The sequence below is a fragment of the Halichondria panicea genome, chromosome 14, assembly GCF_963675165.1.
Source record: "Halichondria panicea chromosome 14, odHalPani1.1, whole genome shotgun sequence".
In the NCBI taxonomy this organism is placed as follows: Eukaryota; Metazoa; Porifera; class Demospongiae; order Suberitida; family Halichondriidae; genus Halichondria; species Halichondria panicea.
In genome coordinates this window covers 5,891,011-5,915,618 of record NC_087390.1, presented here as the reverse complement: position 1 = coordinate 5,915,618, position 24,608 = coordinate 5,891,011, and the positions used below count along the sequence as shown (strand labels likewise).

Here is a 24,608-nt window from a genome sequence, read left to right as displayed (position 1 = left end):
CCCTCCCTCCTTCTCTCTCTCTCTCTCTCTCTCTCTCTCTCTCTCTCTCTCTCTCTCGTATAACTATATGTAGCCACTACTTTGTCAACGGTGGCTTCTTCTCTCACAACAAGGAACTGTTAGATGGAGTGGAGCTCATCCGCCACATACCCTGTACCATCATCCAGGGGCGCTACGATGTTGTGACCCCACTCAAGACTGCTGGGAACTGCATAAGGTCAGAGTATACATATGACATGCAGGTATATATATATATATTGTACTATAGGAGCTCGTAAATACGTACAGTAGTTTTATGCATGCATGGGGACTCTGTTATGTGGTGCATGTGTTTATAGATCTACGATTTGCAAATTCTTAATATTTATTAGCTCATAGTATTTCTGTGTTTAATGCACCTTAAATCACTCACTCACATGTTATATAGAGATGGCCTGAGGCAGAGTTCCACATTGTTCCCGATGCTGGTCATTCGTACACTGACAAGGGAATCATGACGCAGCTGCTCAGGGCAACTGAGAAATACAAGGACCTCTGAACTATAATTATATAGTGCATATTGACAATTTGAGACTGAGACTATTATTATGAGACTTACGCTCTTAGATATCAGTATATCAATTTTAGTTAATTACTCAGTCCCTATATAGCTAGCCTATAGTATTGTCACCTTTTCAAATGCTTGGACTGTTAATAGAACAAATTCTGTTATCGCTAGTAATGTAATGCAGCAAACAAGCTGTGTGTTCATAGCTAACATAATTATAACGAGTGCTCTTTATTGCAGCCACTGTTGCATGGCCATGATCTGCCCAGGGGGTAGACACTGTACTATATACCTCCCACCATGCATGACAATCCCCTCGCTACTACAGATGACCCCCCCCCAGGACATCGGAAGCTGTCAAGAACCACAAGAGACGAGGACTCTCCTGACTGTTCATTAATGACAAGTGGATCAAACTGTTATTCTGTTTGTGTTATGCACTTTTGTGTGATTTTTATTCCATCACTTTTCACTGAATTATCACTTCTGTAGTGGGGTATTAAAATAATGATATTCATAGGATTGGAATGTAATGACGTCATATCTCAACCGCAACATAACATTAGAAACGCCGGGTACAAAGTACAAGTTACTATGTACATGTAGAGACCCTTTACCAGTTTGCCTTACAACCTTGTCACAGTCATCCTTCTCACAGAGGTAAGGCTTCTCTCCCGTGCAATCGACGATGTGACGTATTTACACATTGATCAACTGAGATCTTTTTCTAGAATATGCAAAACGTGAAGGTGGTCATAGTTGGAGATGGTGCAGTGGGTAAAACATGTTTTTTCATACGATGGAGCACCAATTCATTCCCCAGTGATTACGTCCCCACTGTGTTTGGCGGCTATGCCGCCGAAATTATGGTCGATGGAAAACCAGTCAGAGTGGCGCCATGGGATACAGGTACGTACCTACCTGTATGATGTCGTTTGCACTTGTAATATATAAAACATGATATTGATTCTTTTTGAGCAAATAATGTGAAGTTATGGATTTATGTAAATTAACATCTTTTCTCTCGACCCTTGAAACACATCTCCTGGTTTAATCACATATGCTAATTCTCTACAGTTGGTGGAGAAGACTACGATAGGCTCCGCCCAATTTCCTATCCTGATACGAACATTTTCCTTGTTGCATTTTCCATCAAATATCCAACCTTATTTGCAAACATCAAAGAGAGGTGGATACCTGAAGTTCGTCATTTTTGTCCGAACATACCTGTGCTGCTACTGGGGCTCCAGTGTGACCTCAGAGGTCAAGAGGTCAATGGTGACTACACTGAGGTCCCCTGTGAAGATGCTCTGCAACTGGCAAAAGATCTTGGTGAGGAATTTCTTCCGTATTTCTGCTAGAGTGAAACCCTGTCTCTAGTGGTCACCCTGGGGTATACCAACAATGGCTGTATTATAGAGGGTGGCCTGCTAACACAGGTCCAAACACATGCTATGGAGACTTGGGCCCATTAACCTGGCTGAGCTTTTTCAAAAAATCATATCACCAGCGAAACTAAAGTTATGGCCGTTCAAAGATGCTTCATTTAACGTGTGTAAAAGTTTCTAGAAGCACGCACGTTTTAATCCAATGTTACGTATGAAAGTGACATTTATTTGTATCTGATAACCGTATGACCTCCCCCCTCCTCCCCTCAGGAGCGGTGGGTTACTATGAGACAAGTGCCCTAACAGGAGCTGGTGTGATGGAGGCAATGGACTTTTGTGTGAGGGCAGGACTAACAAGGGTAGGCAGAAAACGGTGGGTGAAATAGTAGGAGTATTGTCCTTATGGTCATCCTAAGCATTCTATAATGCCGTATAGCGGGTTGTTTTCAAGGCACTATATTTTTCCGGATTGACCTCGAACCTCAAAAGTTTAGTGGCTCGTTTACTTCCAGTATCGAAAGACCTCTCTACTGCTGCCTAGGGGTGTGGTCATTTGAACCTCTATCCTCGAAAATGAGATCCGCAAAATAATTATTTATCTGCAAACATTATTTTAGTGCCTCGAAAATAACCCCTTAAACGATATCGCTAGGTAATGGGCCTCAAAGTTTTTGTAGCATGTGTTTAGACCTGTGTTACTTAGCAGGCCACCCTGTATAATTATTAGTACAGCCACTGTTGGTGACCACTATATAGACAGGTTTCACTGCATTAGTCAAATCTGGTTTACATTATTGTCACCTTGTAACTCTCTGTACAGGCGCTCCCAATCATCCGACCAATCATTTTCAACAAATGTCAGCGGACCCTCCCCGCCCCCTCAACTACCAGACCATAAAAAAGCGCCCACAATAAAAGTCCAAAGTTCAACGTTTTCCTCTGATCGGGCAAAAATGATAAACAACCCATCTCATTCGGACGTGGTCTTGAGACTGGAGGGCAAGACGTATCATGCCCATCGCTATGTGTTGGCGTCTGCTTCAGATCTGTTTAGACAGCTGCTTGGAGTGACTCAGGAAGTTAAGGTGAAGTTTGTCTATTTAGTTCCTGCGTATCTCGGCAAGTACTGTGGACACCACACATCTATGATGGTCACTCCTGGGCAGACCAACAGTGGCTGTAGTAAAGAGGTGGCCTGCTAACACAGGTCCAAACACATGCTATGGAGACTTAATAACTAATATTTCTCATATTTATTCCAGTTGCTGTTCGAGTGCATGCCACCACTATATACCGTTCTTAAAGCCTCGTCATAACGTTCAAATCTTATTTTCCTCTGTATAATTCTGGTAGTTGCTGCTATAGGCTCAAACACTGTATCATTCCAGTATGGTTGTGAGACGTGAAGTACCGAGTGCTCTGTATAGTACAGTGTTCCAATTAAGCGATGGCTTTGTGTCCACTCTCCCACCTCCTCCAGGTTGATAGTCTGTGTGATGGCTGGGACAAGGCACAACTAAAGATGGTTACCATGGAGATGGTCAACTCGGGGCAGCTGGAGGGAATGCTCCACATTGATGAAAGGTACAGTGGAACCCTCTATAACGGACACCTTTGGGGAATAATGTTTTGGCCACTATACAGAGGTGGCCTTTGTTGAGAGGTTGTTTTGTACACAAACTGTTCATTTGGTACCTGAGTGCCTGATGGCCGTTATATAACAGCTGGCCTTTATTCGGAGGTGGTTGTTAACAGAGGTTCCACTGTAATTGTACACCACACTTTGTATAAATAACATTTATTTTGTTGTAATGACAAATTTTTTTCTAAAAACGGTCTGTTTATTATTTGTGATTTTTGTTTGCTATAGACCTGACTCGGACGGTAAGCAGGTGACAGAGATGACCTTTGACCCCTCTGTGGTGATGGAGCTGGCGCTATCTCGTGCCCTAACGTTCCTCTACACTGGAGTGGTGGAACTAGACAAAGAGAGCGAAGGTTTCAGCGAAACAATCAAGATTTCTCAGCTGCTGAATTTGTCCGAGTTGGAGCTCATGTGTGAGAATGCTCGTAAAGGGGAGGAGTTTCTTAATCAGAAAATTATAACGTGGTTGAATGATCGACATGCCAGTGTCACTAAGCAACTATTTCTCAACAAGGTATGCCATTTTTGTGCTGGTTATCTCGTACTTGCCTGTGCATCTTACTTTCATGATTAACTGATTTTTGAGTCCAGATATATCATCTTTAGGGAGATCCATTTAAAATACATTGCTCGATAGAAGCAAAGACGTATGTTTATCACCACCACACACACACACACCACACACCCACACACACCACACACCCACACACACCCACACAGAGATTGTTCTCTGACGTGTGTTTCCTGGTGGAGGGTGTGGTTGTCCCCGCCCATCGACTAGTACTGACCACACGATGTGAGGTCATGTCGGCCATGTTGTCTGGAGCCTTCCAAGAGAGTGCAGCTAACGAGGTAGGTTGTCATAGCGACAGATAGCTAATCACAAAAATTAATTATTGCCTCACTTCTTTCGAAAAATTGAATTTATTATTCCTAGAATCAGAGAATTCAGCACACAAGAAGCATCTCCCAAATAGACGACTCTGTTTGTTAGCATGTACTTTGTGTTCATGTTCCATTCTACGTACGTTATATTCTTAAAGCTAGCTCTACCCGCAAGTCACATAGTCACAGAGATGCCCTACTGTAGTTGCTTAGCAACCATGCGTTTATTTCTATTTTCGAATTCCAATAGAATTTAAGTAATCAACTCCCTCCTCAGATATCCATCCCTGATATCTCATTGGACACGTTTGTGAGTTTCCTAGAGTACCTGTACACTGACCACGCCCCCATTGAGGAGGGGGACTCTATGGGAATATTGGAGCTGGCCAACAGGTGAAGGGAATTGTTGAGTTTAGGAGTGTTGCCGTGAGTTTGGTTTTGAGTATAATGGTCTACGGTGCATAATTATAGGCACGTATAATTATAGGCACGTATAATTATAGGCTCGTATAATTATAGGCATGTATAATTATAGGCACGTATAATTATAGGCACGTATAATTATAGGCTCGTATAATTATAGGCACGTATAATTATAGGCACGTATACTGTACATCCAACCCCTCAAATACTGTATAGCTGGTTATTTTCGAGGATGACCCAGAAACACGAAAATTTAGTGCCTCGAAAAATTGGTTTACTGTAGGGGTGTGGTCATTTGAACCACTATCCTCGAAATATTTTAGTTAGGGCAATCCGCGAAAATTTAGTGCTTCGAAAATAGCCCGCTATACAGTATAATTATTATTAAAGTAAAGACCTTGTTATTTTCAGAGCTTGTGTATCACATGCCTTGTTGACTCCTTCCCTCTCCCTCACAACAGGTACGTGATGAGTCGGCTCATGTCACTCTGTGAACTGTATATCTCCAAGCATGTGGAGAGGGCCACTAAAGATTCCATTGCAAAGGCAAACGTCGACATTATAGGTGAGGTCATTCAATCATTCTACCTACACTGTACATGTAACAGTCTGTGCCCAGGTAATTTTAAGTGATGGTCAGTTATAATTGTTTAAAGCATCAAAGCACGATCGTACAATATCCTGTGAAGTATGTTGCCAGCCAAATATAACACCCACTCCCCACTCCACACATACCCAACGCCCACTCCCCCCACACACACACAGAAATCCTGCTCTCCTCACAGCTGCACAATGCGTCTCAGCTCAGCACTTGGTGTCTCCACTTCATATCAAGCAATTACGCTGATTTTGAGGAAAATGAACAATTCCTGCAATTGGGCCAAGACAACCTCTCTTATGTGGAGGAGCATCGATGGCCACCTTACGAGGCCGCTATGAATGAGTATAAGGCCAAGTACCTCGATACTGAGGGGGAGGAGTCAGGTGGGTGTGGTTTATAGTCATACTGACATAATTAAATAGCATGATGAGAAATACGAGTATCAAAGTGCAACCATGAGGGTTTTAAAATTGTCCAAGGTTTATTTTGTGGAAGATTCTGTGTTCCTAGTCTAGTCCTCGTGCATGATGCATGGCGTAGATAAGTCCTTTAATTCTGCTTCACCATAATACTATAAGCATCTATGGAAGCGGCTGTTTTTAATGGGGACTTGAGGCTGGTCGAGCACTGATGAGCAGCAGTGGTAGGTGGAGCTGTTTTTGCAGCAGTAGTGGAATGGGGCCGTTTTATAGTGAGGTGAGGCCATATAAGCCATTCATTAATTGGTCCATGCATGCAAATCTTATATGCTGCAGATGTAGATGTGTCTATAGCGTTGTCTCTGTCATTTTGTGCAGTTCTATTGTTACTAAGACAGCTAGTGTTATGTTGCTATGTCCTTGGGAGGTGCACTCGAGGTGCATGGCATATATTGCACTCAGCCCTCGTGCCCACGTTATAACTATAACTTATATAAGCAGGCCACCCTCTATAATACAGCCAGGTTAATGGACCCCAGACTCCCCATAACATGTGTTTGGACCCTCTTTATTGCAGCCACTGTTGCATGGCCATGGTCTGCCCAAGGGGTAGACACTGTACTATATACCTCCCACCATGCATGACAATCCCCTCGCTACTACAGGTGACCCCCCCAGAACATCGGACAATGGAGCAGCTGTCAAGAACCACAAGAGATGAGGACTCTCCTGACTGTTCATTAATGACAAGTGGATCAAACTGTTGCACTTTTGTGTGATTTTTATTCCATCACTTTTCACTGAATTATCACTTCTATAGTAGTGTGGTATTAAAATAATGATATTCATAGGATTGGAATGTAATGACGTCATCTCTCAACCGCAAACATTAGAAACGCCCTTCAGACTTCCTGGGTACAAGGTACAAGTTACTATGTACATGTAGAGACCCTTTACCAGTTTGCCTTTACCGTATTTACACATTGATCAACTGAGATCTTTTTCTCGAAGATGCAAAACGTGAAGGTGGTCATGGTTGGAGATGGTGCAGTGGGTAAAACATGTTTTTACATTCGATGGACCACCAATTCATTCCCTAGTGATTACGTCCCCACTGTGTTTGACAGCTATGCCGCCGAAATTATGGTCGATGGAAAACCAGTCATAGTGTTGCCATGGGATACAGGTACGTACCTAACTGTATGATGTCGTTTGCACTTGTAATATATAAAACATGATATTGATTCTTTTTGAGCAAATAATGTGAAGTTATGGATTTATGTAAACATCTTTTCTCTCGACCCTTGAAACACATCTGCTGGTTTAATCACATATGCTAATTCTCTACAGTTTAATCACATATGCTAATTCTCTACAGTTGGTGGAGAACACTACGATAGGCTCCGCCCAATTTCCTATCCTGATACGAACATTTTCCTTGTTGCATTTTCCATCAAATATCCAACCTCATTTGCAAACATCAAAGAGAGGTGGATACCTGAAGTTCGTCACTTTTGTCCAAACATACCTGTGCTGCTATTGGGGCTCCAGTGTGACCTCAGAGGTCAAGAGGTCAATGGTGACTACACTGAGGTCCCCCGCGAAGATGCTCTGCAACTGGCAAAAGATCTTGGTGAGGAATTTATGCCGTATTTCTGCAGAGTGAAAACCTGTCTCTAGTGGTCGCCCTGGGGCATACCAACAGTGGCTGTATTATAGAGGGTGGTCTGCTAACATAGGTCCAAACACATGCTATAGAGACTTTGGGGCCTATTAACCTGGCTGTATTATAGAGGGTGGCCTGCTAACACAGGTCCAAACACATGCTATGGAGACTTGGGCCCATTAACCTGGCTGAGCTTTTTCAAAAAATCATATCACCAACGAAACTAAAGTTATGGCCGTTCAAAGATGCTTCATTTAACATGTGTAAAAATTTCTAGAAGCACGCACATTTTAATCCAATGTTACGTACGAAAGGAACATTTATGGGTATCTAATAACCGTATGACCTCCCCCCTCAGGAGCGGTGGGTTACTATGAGACAAGTGCCCTAACAGGAGCTGGTGTGATGGAGGCAATGGACGCTGGTATGAGGGCAGGGCTAGCAAGGGAAAAACAAGAGGCAGGCAGAAAACGGTAAGTGAAATAGTAGGAGTATTGTCCTTATGGTCATCCTAAGCATTTTATATAATGCCGTATAGCGGCAAGGCACTATATTTTTGCGGATTGACCTCGAACTTAAAAAGTTTAGTGGCTCGTTTACTTCCGGTATTGGAAGACCTTTCTACTGCTGCCTAGGGGTGTGGTCATTTGAACCTCTATCCTCGAAAATGAGATCCGCAAAATAATTATCCGCAAAAATTTAGTGCCTCGAAAATAACCCCTTAAACGATATCGCTAGGTAATGGGCCTCAAAGTTTTTGTAGCATGTGTTTATACCTGTGTTACTTAGCAGGCCACCCTGTATAATTATTAGTACAGCCACTGTTGGTGACCACTATATAGACAGGTTTCACTGCATTAGTCAAATCTGGTTTACATTATTGTCACCTTGTAACTTTCCTTACAGGCGCTCCCAATCATCCGACCAATCATTTTCAACAAATGTCAGCGGACCTTCCCCGCCCCCTCAACTACCAGACCATAAAAAAGCGCCCGCAATAAAAGTCCAAAGTTCAACGTTTTCCTCCGATCGGGCAAAAACGATAAACAACCCATCTCATTCGGACGTGGTCTTGAGACTGGAGGGCAAGACGTATCATGCCCATCGCTATGTGTTGGCATCTGCTTCAGATCTGTTTAGACTGCTGCTCAGAGTGACTCAGGAAGTTAAGGTGAGGTTTTCTATTAGTTCCTACGTATCTCGACAAATGCTGTGGATACCACACATCTATGATGGTCACTCTTGGGCAGACCAACAGTGGCTCTAATAAAGAGGTTGTCTGCTAACACAGGTCCAAACACATGCTTAGGAGACTTTGAGGCCTATTTTAACTAGCTGGAAAATATTTCTCACATTTATTCCAGTTGCTGTTCAACTGCATGCCACCACTATATATACCGTTCTTAAAGCCTCGTCATAACGTTCAAATCTTATTTTCTTCTGGTAGTTGCTGCTATAGGCTCAAATACTGTATCATTACCAGTATGGTTGTGAGACGTGAAGTACCGAGTGCTCTGTATATTACAGTGTTCCAATTAAGTGATTCCTTTAATGTCCACTCTCCCACCTCCTCCAGGTTGATAGTCTGTGTGATGGGTGGGACAAGGCACGACTAAAGAAGGTTACTGTGGAGACAGTCAACTCGGGGCAGCTGGAGGGAATGCTCCACATTGATGAAAGGTACAGTGGAACCCTCTATAACGGACACCTTTGGGGAATAATGTTTTGGCCACTATACAGAGGGTGCCTTTGTTGAGAGGTTGTTTTGTACACAAACTGTTCATTTGGTACCTGAGTGCCTGATGGCCGTTATATAACAGCTGGCCTTTATTCGGAGGTGGTTGTTAACAGAGGTTCCACTGTAATTGTACACCACACTTTGTATAAATAACATTTATTTTATTGTAATGACAAATTTTTTTCTAAAAACGGTCTGTTTATTATTTTTGTTTGCTATAGACCTGACTCGGACGGTAAGCAGGTGACAGAGATGACCTTTGACCCCTATGTGGTGACGGAGCTGGCGCTATCTCGTGCCCTAACATTCCTCTACACTGGAGTGGTGGAACTAGACAAAGAGAGCGAAGGTTTCAGCGAAACAATCAAGATTTCTCAGCTGCTGAATTTGCCCGAGTTGGAGCTCATGTGTGAGAATGCTCGTAAAGGGGAGGAGTTTCTTAATTAGAAAATTATAACGTGGTTGAATGATCGAAATGTCAGTGTCACTAAGCAACTATTTCTCAACAAGGTATGCCATTTTTGTGCTGGTTATCTCGTACTTGCCTGTGCATCTTATTATCATGATTAACTGATTTTTGAGTCCAGATATATCATCTTTAGGGAGATCCATTTAAAATACATTGCTCGATAGAAGCAAAGACGTATGTTTATCACCACCACACACACACACACCACACACACCCACACACAGGGATTGTTCTCTGACGTGTGTTTCCTGGTGGAGGGTGTGGTTGTCCCTGCCCATCGACTAGTACTGACCACACGATGTGAGGTCATGTCGGCCATGTTGTCTGGAGCCTTCCAAGAGAGTGCAGCTAACGAGGTAGGTTGTCATAGAGACAGATAGCTAATCACAAAAATTAATTATTGCCTCACTTCTTTCGAAAAATTGAATTTATTATTCCTAGAATCAGAGAATTCAGCACACAAGAAGCATCTCCCAAATAGACGACTCTGTTTGTTAGCATGTACTTTGTGTTCATGTTCCATTCTACTTACGTTATATTCCATACGCTTTTATAGCTAGCTCTACCAAGTCACAGAGATCCGCTACTGTAATTGCTAACAACCATGCGTTTATTTCTATTTACGAATTCCAATAGAATTTAAGTAATCAACTCCCTCCTCAGATATCCATCCCTGATATTTCATTGGACACGTTTGTGAGTTTCCTAGAGTACCTGTACACTGACCATGCCCCCATTGAGGAGGGGGACTCTATAGGAATATTGGAGCTGGCCAACAGGTGAAGGAAATTGTTGAGTTTAAGAGTGTTGCCGTGAGTTTGGTTTTGAGTATAATGGTCTACGGTACATAATTATAGGCACGCATAATTATAGGCACGTATAATTATAGGCACGCATAATTATAGGCTCGTATACTGTACATCCAACCCCTCAAATACCGTATAGCTGGTTATTTTTGAGATTTTCGAGATTTTCGAGGATGACCCAGAAACACGAAAATTTAGTACCTCGAAAAATTGTTTACTGTAGGGGTGTGGTCATTTGAACCACTATCCTCAAAATATTTTAGTTAGGGCAATCCGCGAAAATTTAGTGCCTCGAAAATATCCCGCTATACAGTATAATTATTATTAAAGTAAAGATCTTGTTATTTTCAGAGCTTGTGTATCACATGCCTTATTGACTCCTTCCCTCTCCCTCACAACAGGTACGTGATGAGTCGGCTCATGTCACTCTGTGAACTGTATATCTCCAAGCATGTGGAAAGGGCCACTAAAGATTCCATTGCAAAGGCAAACGTCGACATTATAGGTGAGGTCATTCAATCATTCTACCTACATGTAACAGTCTGTGCTCAGATAATTTTAAGTGATGGTCAGTTATAATTGTTTAAAGCATCAAAGCACCATCGTACAATATCCTGTTGCCAGCCAAATATAACACCCACTCCCCACACACACACACACCAACTCCACACATACCCAACGCCCACTCCCCCCACACACACACACAGGAATCCTGCTCTCCTCACAGCTGCACAATGCGTCTCAGCTCAGCACTTGGTGCCTCCACTTCATATCAAGCAATTACGCTGATTTTGAGGAAAATGAACAATTCCTGCAATTGGACCAAGACAACCTCTCTTATGTGGAGGAGCATCGATGGCCACCTTACGAGGCCGCTATGGACGAGTATAAGGCCAAGTACCTCGATACTGAGGGGGAGGAGTCAGGTGGGTGTGGTTTATAGTCAGACTGACATAATTAAATAGCATGATGAGAAATACGAGTATCAAAGTGCAACCATGCAGGTTTTTAAATTGTTCAAGGTTTATTTTGTGGAAGATTCTGTGTTCCTAGTCTAGTCCTCGTGCATGATGCATGGCTTAGATAAGTCCTTTAATTCTGCTTCACCATAATACTATAAGCATCTATGGAAGCGGCTGTTTTTACTGGGGGCTTGAGCTGTTTACAGCAGTGTAGAGGCGAGCTTCTTTGGCTTGGTTGTGAGGGTAGACCGTACATATATATAGGAGGGCTGGTCGAGCACTGACGGTGGAGTTTTGCAGCAGTAGTGGAATGGGGCCGTTTTATAGTGAGGTGAGGCTATAAACCATTCGTTGGTCCATGCATGCCCATCTTATACGCTGCAGATGTAGATGTGTCTATAGTGTTGTCTCTGTCATTTTGTGCAGTTTTATTTATTAATTGTGTTACTAAGACAGTGTTATGTTGCTATGCCCTTGAGATGCATGGCATATATTGCACTCAGCCCTCGTGCCCACGTTATAACTATAACTTATAACCCTCTATAAGTTAATACACAGCCAGGTTAATGGACCCCAGACTCTCCATAGCATGTGTTTGGACCCTCTTTATTGCAGCCACTGTTGCATGGCCATGATCTGCCCAGGGGGTAGACACTGTACTATATACCTCCCACCATGCATGACAATCCCCTCGCTACTACAGATGACCCCCCCAGGACATCAGAAGATGGAGCAGCTGTCAAGAGCCATAAGAGACGAGGACTCTCCTGACTGTTCAAGTAGATCAACTAGACGGAAACTGTTACTCTGTTCGTGTTAGCATGCACTTTTGTGCCATTGATTTTTATTCCATCACTTTTCACTGAATATTTTCACTGAATATTAATTAATTATCATAGGCTTGGAATGTAGTGACGTCATATCTCAACCACAAACATAAAATGATTTCCTGGTACATTGGTGTTCTGATCTTGTACCTTGTACATGTACATGATTGTAGAGACCCCTTTACCAGTCGACCTTTACCGTATTTACACTTTCATGACTTCGCTGTTCTGATCGATCTCTTTTTCTCGAAGATGTCACACATGCAACTGAAGGTGGTCATAGTTGGAGATGGTGCAGTGGGTAAAACATGTTTTCTTATACAATGGAGGACCAATTCATTCCCCAGTGAATACATCCCCACTTTGTTTGAAAGCTATTATTCTCTAATTATGGTCGACGGAAAACCAGTCACAGTGGTGCCATTTGATACAGGTACGTACCTGATTGTCGTTTGCACTTGTAATTATATATTATGATATTGATTCTGTTTGAGCAAATACTGTGAAGTTATGGATGTGTAAATTTTTCTCTCTCGACACTTGAAACACATCTGCTGGTTTATTACATACGCTAATTCTCTACAGTTGGTGGAGAAGACTATGATAGGCTCCGCCCACTTTCCTATCCCCAGACGGACATTTTCCTTGTTGCATTTTCCATAAAATATCCAATTTCATTTGCAAACATCAAAGAGAAGTGGATACCTGAAGTTCGTCACTTTTGTCCGAACACACCTGTGCTGCTACTGGGGCTCAAGTGTGACCTCAGAGGTCAAGAGGTCAATGGTGACTACACTGAGGTCCCCCGCGAAGATGCTCTGCAACTGGCAAAAGATCTTGGTGAGGAATTCTTCCGTATTTCTGCTAGAGTGAAACCCTGTCTATAGTGGTCACCCTTGGGCAGACCAACAGTGGCTGTATTGTAGAGGGTGGCCTGCTAACACAGGTCCAAACACATGCTATGGAGACTTGGGCCCATTAACCTGGCTGTATTATAGAGGGTGGCCTGCTAACACAGGTCCAAACACATGCTATGGAGACTTGGGCCCATTAACCTGGCTGAACTTTTTCAAAAAATCATATCACCAACAGAACAAAGTTATGGCCGTTCAAAGATGCTTTATTTAATGTGTGTAAAGTTTCTAGAAGAACGCACGTTTTAATCCAATGTTACGTATGAAAGTGACATTTATTTGTATCTGATAACCGTATGACCTCCCCCCTCTTCCCCTCAGGAGCGGTGGGTTACTATGAGACAAGTGCCCTAACAGGAGCTGGTGTGAATGAGGCAATGGACTTTTGTGTGAGGGCAGGGCTAACAAGGGCAGGCAGAAAACAGTGAGTGAAATAGTAGGAGTATTGTCCTTATGGTCATCCTAAGCATTCTATATAATGCCGTATAGCGGCAAGGCACTATATTTATTTTTGCGGATTGATCTCGAACCTCAGAAGTTTAGTGGCTCGTTTACGTCCGGTATTGAATGACCTTTCTACTGCCGCCTAGGGATGTGGTCGTTTGAACCTCTATCCTCGAAAATGAAATCCGCAGAATGTTTAGTTTGACCAATTCGCAAAAATTGAGTGCCTCGAAAATAACCCCCTAAACGGTATCGCTAGGTAATGGGCCTCAAAGTCTCCGTAGCATGTGTTTGGACCTGTGTTAGCAGGCCACCCTCTAGAATACAGCCACTGTTGGTCTGCCCAAGGGTGACCACTATAGACAGGTTTCACTGCATTAGTCAAATCTGGTTTACATTATTGTCACCTTGTAACTTTCCTTACAGGCGCTCCCAATCATCCGACCAATCATTTTCAACAAATGTCAGCGGACCCTCCCCGCCCCCTCAACTACCAGACCATAAAAAAGCACCAGCAATAAAAGTCCAAATTTCAACGTTTTCCTCTGATCGGGCAAAAACGATAAACAACCCATCTCATTCGGACATGGTCTTGAGACTGGAGGGCAAGACGTATCATGCCCATCGCTATGTGCTAGCATCTGCTTCAGATTTGTTTAGACAGCTGCTCGGAGTGACTCAGGAAGTTAAGGTGAGGTTTGTCTATTTAGTTCCTGCGTATCTCGGCAAATGCTGTGGATACCACACATCTATGATGGTCACTCTTGGGCAGACCAACAGTGGCTGTAATAAAGAGGTGGCCTGCTAACACAGGTCCAAAACACATGCTATGGAGAGACTTTGGGGCCCATTAACCTGGCTGTATTCTAGAGGGTGGCCTGCTAACACAGGTCCAAACACATGCTATGGAGACTTTGAGCATTTATTCCAGTTGCTGTTCGACTGCATGCCACCACTATATACCGTTCTTAAAGTCTCGTCATAACGTTCAAATCTTATTTTCCTCTGTATAATTCTGGTAGTTGCTGCTATAGGCTCAAATACTGTATCATTACCAGTATATGGTTGTGAGACGTAAAGTACCGAGTGCTCTGTATATTACAGTGTTCCAATTAAGCAATGGCTTTGTGTCCACTCTCCCACCTCCTCCAGGTTGATAGTCTATGTGATGGGTGGGACAAGGCACGACTAAAGAAGGTTACCATGGAGACGGTAAACTTGGAGCAGCTGGAGGGAATGCTCCACATTGAAGACAGGTAATTAAGAGAATAATGTACATACTTTGTCTATCAATTCTTAGTTTTTGAGTGCGTTTTACGATAAATTTTTCTACAAAAATGTGTATGATGAAATTTTTTGTTTGCTATAGACCTGACTCGGACGGTAAACAGGTGACAGAGATGACCTTTGACCCCTCCATGGTGACAGAGCTGGCGCTATCTCGTGCCCTAACGTTCCTCTACACTGGAGTGGTGGAACTAGACAAAGAGAGCGAAGGTTTCGACGAAACAATCAAGATTTCTCAGCTGCTGAATTTACCCGAGTTGGAGCTCATGTGTGAGAATGCTCGTAAAGGGGAGGAGTTTCTGAATCAGAAAATTATAACGTGGTTGAATGATCGAAATGTCAGTGTCACTAAGCAACTATTTCTCAACAAGGTTTGCCATTTTTGTGCTGGTTATTAAATTTTGTGCACATCTTATTATCGTAATTAACTGATTTTGAGTTCCGAATATATCAGCGTTTAGAGAGATCTGTAATATTGTGTTTTTAAAAAGCAAAGACTTGCCACATCCACACACACCACCCACACACTACACACACACCACACACACCCACACACAGGGATTGTTCTCTGACGTGTGTTTCCTGGTGGAGGGTGTGGTTGTCCCCGCCCATCGACTAGTACTGACCACACGATGTGAGGTCATGTCGGCCATGTTGTCTGGAGCCTTCCAAGAGAGTGCAGCTAACGAGGTAGGTTGTCATAGCGACAGATAGCTAATCACAAAAATTAATTATTACCTCACTTCTTTCGAAAAATTGAATTTATTATTCCTAGAATCAGAGAATTCAGCACACAAGAAGCATCTCCCAAATAGACGACTCTGTTTGTTAGCATGTACTTTGTGTTCGTGTTCCATTCTACGTACGTTATATTCTTAAAGCTAGCTCTACCCGCAAGTCACAGTGTCACAGAGATGCCCTACTGTAGTTGCTTAGCAACCATGCGTTTATTTCTATTTTCGAATTCCAATAGAATTTAAGTAATCAACTCCCTCCTCAGATATCCATCCCTGATATTCCATTGGACACGTTTGTGAGTTTCCTAGAGTACCTGTACACTGACCACGCCCCCATTGAGGAGGGGGACTCTATGGGAATATTGGAGCTGGCCAACAGGTGAAGGAAATTGTTGAGTTTAGGAGTGTTGCCGTGAGTTTGGTTTTGAGTATAATGGTCTACGGTGCATAATTATAGGCACGTATAATTATAGGCACGTATACTGTACATCCAACTCCTCAAATACCGTATAGCTGGTTATTTTCGAGATTTTCGAGGATGACCCAGAAACACGAAAATTTAGTGCCTCGAAAAATTGGTTTACTGTAGGGGTGTGGTCATTTGAACCTCTCTACTGTAGGGGTGTGGTCATTTGAACCTCTCTACTGTAGGGGTGTGGTCATTTGAATCGCTATCCTCAAAATATTTTAGTTAGGGCAATCCGCGAAAATTTAGTGCCTCGAAAATAACCCGCTCTACAGTTTAAATTAAAGTAAAGACCTTGTTATTTTCAGAGCTTGTGTATCACATGCCTTATTGACTCCTTCCCTCTCCCTCACAACAGGTACGTGATGAGTCGGCTCATGTCACTCTGTGAATGGCACATCTCCAAGCATGTGGAGAGGGCCATAAAAGATTCTATTTCAAAGGCAAACGTCGACATTATAGGTGAGGTCATTCAATCATTCTACCTACATGTAACAGTCTGTGCTCAGATAATTTTAAGTGATGGTCAGTTATAATTGTTTAAAGCATCAAACATCAAAGCACGATCGTACGAAATATGTTGCCAGCTAAATATAACACCCACTCCCCACACACACACACACACCCAACACCCACTCCACACATACCCAACGCCCACTCCCCCCACACACACACAGGACTCCTGCTCTCCTCACAGCTGCACAACGCGTCTCAGCTCAGCACTTGGTGCCTCCACTTCATTTCAAGCAATTACGCTGATTTTGAGGAAAATGAACAATTCCTGCAATTGGACCAAGACAACCTCTCTTATGTGGAGGAGCATCGATGGCCACCTTACGAGGCCGCTATGAACGAGTATAAGGCCAAGTACCTCAATACTGAGGGGGAGGAGTCAGGTAGGTGTGATTTATAGAGGTTTATTTTGTGGAAGATTCTGTGTTCCTAGTCTAGTCCTCGTGCATGATGCATGGCTTAGATAAGTCCTTTAATTCTGCTTCACCATAATACTATAAGCATCTATGGAAGCGGCTTTTTTTACTGGGGGCTTGAGCTGTTTACAGCAGTGTAGAGGCGAGCTTCTTTGGCTTGGTTGTGAGGGTAGATCGTACATATATATAGGAGGGCTGGTCGAGTACTGACGGTGGAGTTTTGCAGCAGTAGTGGAATGGGGCCGTTTTATAGTGAGGTGAGGCTATAAGCCATTCGTTGGTCCATGCATGCAAATCGTATACGCTGCAGATGCAGATGTGTCTATAGCGTTGTCTCTGTCATTTTGTGCAGTTCTATTTATTAATTGTGTTACTAAGACAGTGTTATGTTGCTATGCCCTTGAGATGCATGGCATATATTATTGCACTCAGCCCTCGTGCCCATGTTATAACTATAACTTATAAGCAGGCCACCCTCTATAATACAGCCAGGTTAATGGATCCCAGACTCTCCATAGCATGTGTTTGGACCCTCTTTATTGCAGCCACTGTTGCATGGCCATGATCTGCCCAGGGGGTAGACACTGTACTATATACCTCCCACCATGCATGACAATCCCCTCGCTACTACAGATGACCCCCCCAGGACATCAGAAGATGGAGCAGCTGTCAAGAGCCATAAGAGACGAGGACTCTCCTGACTGTTCAAGTAGATCAACTAGACGGAAACTGTTACTCTGTTCGTGTTAGCATGCACTTTTGTGCCATTGATTTTTATTCCATCACTTTTCACTGAATATTTTCACTGAATATTAATTAATTATCATAGGCTTGGAATGTAGTGACGTCATATCTCAACCACAAACATAAAATGATTTCCTGGTACATTGGTGTTCTGATCTTGTACCTTGTACATGTACATGATTGTAGAGACCCCTTTACCAGTCGACCTTTACCGTATTTACACTTTCATGACTTCGCTGTTCTGATCGATCTCTTTTTCTCGAAGATGTCACACATGCAACTGAAGGTGGTCATAGTTGGAGATGGTGCAGTGGGTAAAACATGTTTTCTTATACAATGGAGGACCAATTCATTCCCCAGTGAATACATCCCCACTTTGTTTGAAAGCTATTATTCTCTAATTATGGTCGACGGAAAACCAGTCACAGTGGTGCCATTTGATACAGGTACGTACCTGATTGTCGTTTGCACTTGTAATTATATATTATGATATTGATTCTGTTTGAGCAAATACTGTGAAGTTATGGATGTGTAAATTTTTCTCTCTCGACCCTTGAAACACATCTGCTGGTTTATTACATACGCTAATTCTCTACAGCTGGTGGAGAAGACTATGATAGGCTCCGCCCACTTTCCTATCCCCAGACGGACATTTTACTTGTTGCATTTTCCATAAAATATCCAATTTCATTTGCAAACATCAAAGAGAAGTGGATACCTGAAGTTCGTCACTTTTGTCCGAACACACCTGTGCTGCTACTGGGGCTCAAGTGTGACCTCAGAGGTCAAGAGGTCAATGGTGACTACACTGAGGTCCCCCGCGAAGATGCTCTGCAACTGGCAAAAGATCTTGGTGAGGAATTCTTCCGTATTTCTGCTAGAGTGAAACCCTGTCTATAGTGGTCACCCTTGGGCAGACCAACAGTGGCTGTATTGTAGAGGGTGGCCTGCTAACACAGGTCCAAACACATGCTATGGAGACTTGGGCCCATTAACCTGGCTGTATTATAGAGGGTGGCCTGCTAACACAGGTCCAAACACATGCTATGGAGACTTGGGCCCATTAACCTGGCTGTATTATAGAGGGTGGTCTGCTAACACAGGTCCAAACACATGCTATGGAGACTTGGGCCCATTAACCTGGCTGTATTATAGAGGGTGACCTGCTAACACAGGTCCAAACACATGCTATGGAGACTTGGGCCCATTAACCTGGCTGTATTATAGAGGGTGGCCTGCTAACACAGGTCCAAACACATGCTATGGAGACTTGGGCCCATTAACCTGGCTGTATTATAGAGGGTGACCTGCTAACACAGGTCCAAACACATGCTATGGAGACTTGGGCCCATTAACCTGGCTGTATTATAGAGGGTGGCCTGCTAACACAGGTCCAAACACATGCTATGGAGACTTGGGCCCATTAACCTGGCTGTATTATGGAGGGTGACCTGCTAACACAGGTCCAAACACATGCTATGGAAACTTTGAGGCCCATTAACCTGGCTGTATTATAGAGGGTGGCCTGCTAACACAGGTCCAAACACATGCTATGGAGACTTTGGGACTCATTAACCTGGCTGTATTATAGAGGGTGGCCTGCTAACACAGGTCCAAACACATGCTATGGAGACTTGGGCCCATTAACCTGGCTGTATTATAGAGGGTGACCTGCTAACACAGGTCCAAACACATGCTATGGAGACTTGGGCCCATTAACCTGGCTGTATTATAGAGGGTGGCCTGCTAACACAGGTCCAAACACATGCTATGGAGACTTTGGGACATTAACCTGGCTGTATTATAGAGGGTGGCCTGCTAACACAGGTCCAAACACATGCTATGGAGACTTGGGCCCATTAACCTGGCTGTATTATAGAGGGTGACCTGCTAACACAGGTCCAAACACATGCTATGGAGACTTGGGCCCATTAACCTGGCTGTATTATAGAGGGTGACCTGCTAACACAGGTCCAAACACATGCTATGGAGACTTGGGCCCATTAACCTGGCTGTATTATAGAGGGTGGCCTGCTAACACAGGTCCAAACACATGCTATGGAGACTTGGGCCCATTAACCTGGCTGTATTATAGAGGGTGGCCTGCTAACACAGGTCCAAACACATGCTATGGAGACTTGGGCCCATTAACCTGGCTGAACTTTTTCAAAAAATCATATCACCAACAGAACAAAGTTATGGCCGTTCAAAGATGCTTTATTTAATGTGTGTAAAGTTTCTAGAAGAACGCACGTTTTAATCCAATGTTACGTATGAAAGTGACATTTATTTGTATCTGATAACCGTATGACCTCCCCCCTCTTCCCCTCAGGAGCGGTGGGTTACTATGAGACAAGTGCCCTAACAGGAGCTGGTGTGAATGAGGCAATGGACTTTTGTGTGAGGGCAGGGCTAACAAGGGCAGGCAGAAAACAGTGAGTGAAATAGTAGGAGTATTGTCCTTATGGTCATCCTAAGCATTCTATATAATGCCGTATAGCGGCAAGGCACTATATTTATTTTTGCGGATTGATCTCGAACCTCAGAAGTTTAGTGGCTCGTTTACTTCCGGTATTGAATGACCTTTCTACTGCCGCCTAGGGGTGTGGTCGTTTGAACCTCTATCCTCGAAAATGAAATCCGCAGAATGTTTAGTTTGACCAATTCGCAAAAATTGAGTGCCTCGAAAATAACCCCCTAAACGGTATCGCTAGGTAATGGGCCTCAAAGTCTCCGTAGCATGTGTTTGGACCTGTGTTAGCAGGCCACCCTCTAGAATACAGCCACTGTTGGTCTGCCCAAGGGTGACCACTATAGACAGGTTTCACTGCATTAGTCAAATCTGGTTTACATTATTGTCACCTTGTAACTTTCCTTACAGGCGCTCCCAATCATCCGACCAATCATTTTCAACAAATGTCAGCAGACCCTCCCCGCCCCCTCAACTACCAGACCATAAAAAAGCACCAGCAATAAAAGTCCAAATTTCAACGTTTTCCTCTGATCGGGCAAAAACGATAAACAACCCATCTCATTCGGACATGGTCTTGAGACTGGAGGGCAAGACGTATCATGCCCATCGCTATGTGCTAGCATCTGCTTCAGATTTGTTTAGACAGCTGCTCGGAGTGACTCAGGAAGTTAAGGTGAGGTTTGTCTATTTAGTTCCTGCGTATCTCGGCAAATGCTGTGGATACCACACATCTATGATGGTCACTCTTGGGCAGACCAACAGTGGCTGTAATAAAGAGGTGGCCTGCTAACACAGGTCCAAACACATGCTATGGAGAGACTTTGGGGCCCATTAACCTGGCTGTATTCTAGAGGGTGGCCTGCTAACACAGGTCCAAACACATGCTATGGAGACTTTGAGCATTTATTCCAGTTGCTGTTCGACTGCATGCCACCACTATATACCGTTCTTAAAGTCTCGTCATAACGTTCAAATCTTATTTTCCTCTGTATAATTCTGGTAGTTGCTGCTATAGGCTCAAATACTGTATCATTACCAGTATATGGTTGTGAGACGTAAAGTACCGAGTGCTCTGTATATTACAGTGTTCCAATTAAGCAATGGCTTTGTGTCCACTCTCCCACCTCCTCCAGGTTGATAGTCTATGTGATGGGTGGGACAAGGCACGACTAAAGAAGGTTACCATGGAGACGGTAAACTTGGGGCAGCTGGAGGGAATGCTCCACATTGAAGACAGGTAATTAAGAGAATAATGTACACACTTTGTCTATCAATTCTTAGTTTTTGAGTGCGTTTTACGATAAATTTTTCTACAAAAATGTGTATGATGAAATTTTTTGTTTGCTATAGACCTGACTCGGACGGTAAACAGGTGACAGAGATGACCTTTGACCCCTCCATGGTGACAGAGCTGGCGCTATCTCGTGCCCTAACGTTCCTCTACACTGGAGTGGTGGAACTAGACAAAGAGAGCGAAGGTTTCGACGAAACAATCAAGATTTCTCAGCTGCTGAATTTACCCGAGTTGGAGCTCATGTGTGAGAATGCTCGTAAAGGGGAGGAGTTTCTGAATCAGAAAATTATAACGTGGTTGAATGATCGAAATGTCAGTGTCACTAAGCAACTATTTCTCAACAAGGTTTGCCATTTTTGTGCTGGTTATTAAATTTTGTGCACATCTTATTATCGTAATTAACTGATTTTGAGTTCCGAATATATCAGCGTTTAGAGAGATCTGTAATATTGTGTTTTTAAAAAGCAAAGACTTGCCACATCCACACACACCACCCACACACTACACACCCACACACACACACACCCACACACACCCACACACAGGGATTGTTCTCTGACGTGTGTTTCCTGGTGGAGGGTGTGGTTGTCCCCGCCCATCGACTAGTACTGACCACACGATGTGAGGTCATGTCGGCCATGTTGTCTGGAGCCTTCCAAGAGAGTGCAGCTAACGAGGTAGGTTGTCATAGCGACAGATAGCTAATCACAAAAATTAATTATTACCTCACTTCTTTCGAAAAATTGAATTTATTATTCCTAGAATCAGAGAATTCAGCACACAAGAAGCATCTCCCAAATAGACGACTCTGTTTGTTAGCATGCACTTTGTGTTCATGTTCCATTCTACGTACGTTATATTCTTAAAGCTAGCTCTACCCGCAAGTCACAGTGTCACAGAGATGCCCTACTGTAGTTGCTTAGCAACCATGCGTTTATTTCTATTTTCGAATTCCAATAGAATTTAAGTAATCAACTCCCTCCTCAGATATCCATCCCTGATATTCCATTGGACACGTTTGTGAGTTTCCTAGAGTACCTGTACACTGACCACGCCCCCATTGAGGAGGGGGACTCTATGGGAATATTGGAGCTGGCCAACAGGTGAAGGAAATTGTTGAGTTTAGGAGTGTTGCCGTGAGTTTGGTTTTGAGTATAATGGTCTACGGTGCATAATTATAGGCACGTATAATTATAGGCACGTATACTGTACATCCAACTCCTCAAATACCGTATAGCTGGTTATTTTCGAGGATGACCCAGAAACACGAAAATTTAGTGCCTTGAAAAATTGGTTTACTGTAGGGGTGTGGTTATTTGAACCACTATCCTCAAAATATTTTAGTTAGGGCAATCCACGAAAATTTAGTGCTTCGAAAATAACCCGCTATACAGTATAATTATTATTAAAGTAAAGACCTTGTTATTTTCAGAGCTTGTGTATCACATGCCTTATTGACTCCTCCCCTCTCCCTCACAACAGGTACGTGATGAGTCGGCTCATGTCACTCTGTGAACTGTATATCTCCAAGCATGTGGAGAGGGCTACTAAAGATTCTATTTCAAAGGCAAACGTCGACATTATAGGTGAGGTCATTCAATCATTCTACCTACATGTAACAGTCTGTGCCCAAATAATTTTAAGTGATGGTCAGTTATAATTGTTTAAAGCATCAAAGCACGATCATACAAATATGTTGCCAGCCAAATATAACGCCCACTCCCCACACACACACACCCACCCAACACCCACTCCACACATTTCCAACGCCCACTCCCCCCACACACACACACAGGAATCCTGCTCTCCTCACAGCTGCACAACGCGTCTCAGCTCAGCACTTGGTGTCTCCACTTCATATCAAGCAATTACGCTGATTTTGAGGAAAATGAACAATTCCTGCAATTGGACCAAGACAACCTCTCTTATGTGGAGGAGCATCGATGGCCACCTTACGAGGCCGCTATGAGCGAGTATAAGGCCAAGTACCTCGATACTGAGGGGGAGGAGTCAGGTAGGTGTGGTTTATAGTCAGACTGACATAATTAAATAGCATGATGAGAAATACGAGTATCAAAGTGCAACCATGCAGGTTTTAAAATTGTCCAAGGTTTATTTTGTGGAAGATTCTGTGTTCCTAGTCTAGTCCTCGTGCATGATGCATGGCTTAGATAAGTCCTTTAATTCTGCTTCACCATAATACTATAAGCATCTATGGAAGCGGCTGTTTTTAATGGGGGCTTGAGGCTGGTCGAGCACTGATGAGCAGCAGTGGTAGGTGGAGCTGTTTTTGCAGCAGTAGTGGAATGGGGCCGTTTTATAGTGAGGTGAGGCTATAAGCCATTCGTTAATTGGTCCATGCATGCAAATCTTATATGCTGCAGATGTAGATGTGTCTATAGCGTTGTCTCTGTCATTTTGTGCAGTTCTATTGTTACTAAGACAGCTAGTGTTATGTTGCTATGTCCTTGGGAGGTGCACTCGAGGTGCATGGCATATATTGCACTCAGCCCTCGTGCCCACGTTATAACTATAACTTATATAAGCAGGCCACCCTCTATAATACAGCCAGGTTAATGGACCCCAGACTCCCCATAACATGTGTTTGGACCCTCTTTATTGCAGCCACTGTTGCATGGCCATGGTCTGCCCAAGGGGTAGACACTGTACTATATACCTCCCACCATGCATGACAATCCCCTCGCTACTACAGATGATCCCCCCAGAACATCGGACAATGGAGCAGCTGTCAAGAACCACAAGAGATGAGGACTCTCCTGACTGTTCATTAATGACAAGTGGATCAAACTGTTGCACTTTTGTGTGATTTTTATTCCATCACTTTTCACTGAATTATCACTTCTATAGTAGTGTGGTATTAAAATAATGATATTCATAAGATTGGAATGTAATGACGTCATCTCTCAACCGCAAACATTAGAAA

At 43.3% G+C, this 24,608-nt stretch overlaps 4 protein-coding genes and 1 pseudogene across 4 annotated transcripts in view; all 5 read left to right on the top strand.

The window, feature by feature from the left end:
* LOC135347948 (probable proline iminopeptidase) overlaps nt 1-717 on the top strand; it is a 5,383-nt gene extending 4,666 nt beyond the window's left edge. The window contains 3 exon segments of the mRNA XM_064546092.1: nt 74-198; nt 201-217; nt 428-717. Of these exon segments, the coding sequence (XP_064402162.1) occupies nt 74-198; nt 201-217; nt 428-538 (253 nt within the window). The 3' untranslated portion in view covers nt 539-717.
* A 431-nt stretch (nt 718-1,148) lies between these two features.
* LOC135347868 (rho-related protein racA-like) lies at nt 1,149-6,788 on the top strand. The gene is made up of 11 exons (XM_064545973.1): nt 1,149-1,456; nt 1,625-1,879; nt 2,206-2,308; nt 2,756-3,020; nt 3,416-3,519; nt 3,806-4,094; nt 4,301-4,432; nt 4,743-4,858; nt 5,350-5,453; nt 5,654-5,872; nt 6,574-6,788. Exons 1-11 carry the CDS (start codon nt 1,282-1,284, stop codon nt 6,627-6,629), a joined length of 1,818 nt encoding a protein of 605 aa, XP_064402043.1. The 5' UTR covers nt 1,149-1,281; the 3' UTR covers nt 6,630-6,788.
* Nucleotides 6,694-12,447, top strand: LOC135347861 (rho-related protein racA-like; annotated as a pseudogene).
* Nucleotides 12,448-12,547: 100 nt separating this feature from the next.
* LOC135347857 (rho-related protein racA-like) lies at nt 12,548-17,981 on the top strand. The gene is made up of 11 exons (XM_064545959.1): nt 12,548-12,809; nt 12,962-13,216; nt 13,612-13,714; nt 14,161-14,425; nt 14,887-14,990; nt 15,104-15,392; nt 15,580-15,711; nt 16,022-16,137; nt 16,583-16,686; nt 16,902-17,120; nt 17,787-17,981. Exons 1-11 carry the CDS (start codon nt 12,629-12,631, stop codon nt 17,852-17,854), a joined length of 1,836 nt encoding a protein of 611 aa, XP_064402029.1. The 5' UTR covers nt 12,548-12,628; the 3' UTR covers nt 17,855-17,981.
* Nucleotides 17,982-18,084: 103 nt separating this feature from the next.
* Nucleotides 18,085-24,576, top strand: LOC135347859 (rho-related protein racA-like). Its single transcript, XM_064545962.1, has 11 exons — nt 18,085-18,343; nt 18,496-18,750; nt 20,230-20,332; nt 20,779-21,043; nt 21,504-21,607; nt 21,721-22,009; nt 22,210-22,341; nt 22,652-22,767; nt 23,147-23,250; nt 23,460-23,678; nt 24,378-24,576. Exons 1-11 carry the CDS (start codon nt 18,163-18,165, stop codon nt 24,431-24,433), a joined length of 1,824 nt encoding a protein of 607 aa, XP_064402032.1. The 5' UTR covers nt 18,085-18,162; the 3' UTR covers nt 24,434-24,576.
* The last annotated feature ends 32 nt before the right edge of the window (nt 24,577-24,608 follow it).

Coding starts and splice junctions, on each gene's coding strand:
- LOC135347868 (XM_064545973.1), top strand. CDS start 1,282: ATGCAAAACGTGAAGGTGGTCATAGTTGGAGATGGTGCAGTGGGTAAA. Junction 3,520..3,805: donor ATGCTCCACATTGATGAAAG/GTACAGTGGAAC, acceptor TGTTTGCTATAG/ACCTGACTCGGACGGTAAGC. Junction 5,454..5,653: donor GGCAAACGTCGACATTATAG/GTGAGGTCATTC, acceptor ACACACACACAG/AAATCCTGCTCTCCTCACAG.
- LOC135347857 (XM_064545959.1), top strand. CDS start 12,629: ATGTCACACATGCAACTGAAGGTGGTCATAGTTGGAGATGGTGCAGTG. Junction 13,217..13,611: donor GCAACTGGCAAAAGATCTTG/GTGAGGAATTCT, acceptor TCTTCCCCTCAG/GAGCGGTGGGTTACTATGAG. Junction 16,687..16,901: donor GGCAAACGTCGACATTATAG/GTGAGGTCATTC, acceptor ACACACACACAG/GACTCCTGCTCTCCTCACAG.
- LOC135347859 (XM_064545962.1), top strand. CDS start 18,163: ATGTCACACATGCAACTGAAGGTGGTCATAGTTGGAGATGGTGCAGTG. Junction 21,608..21,720: donor ATGCTCCACATTGAAGACAG/GTAATTAAGAGA, acceptor TGTTTGCTATAG/ACCTGACTCGGACGGTAAAC. Junction 22,342..22,651: donor AAGAGAGTGCAGCTAACGAG/GTAGGTTGTCAT, acceptor CTCCCTCCTCAG/ATATCCATCCCTGATATTCC.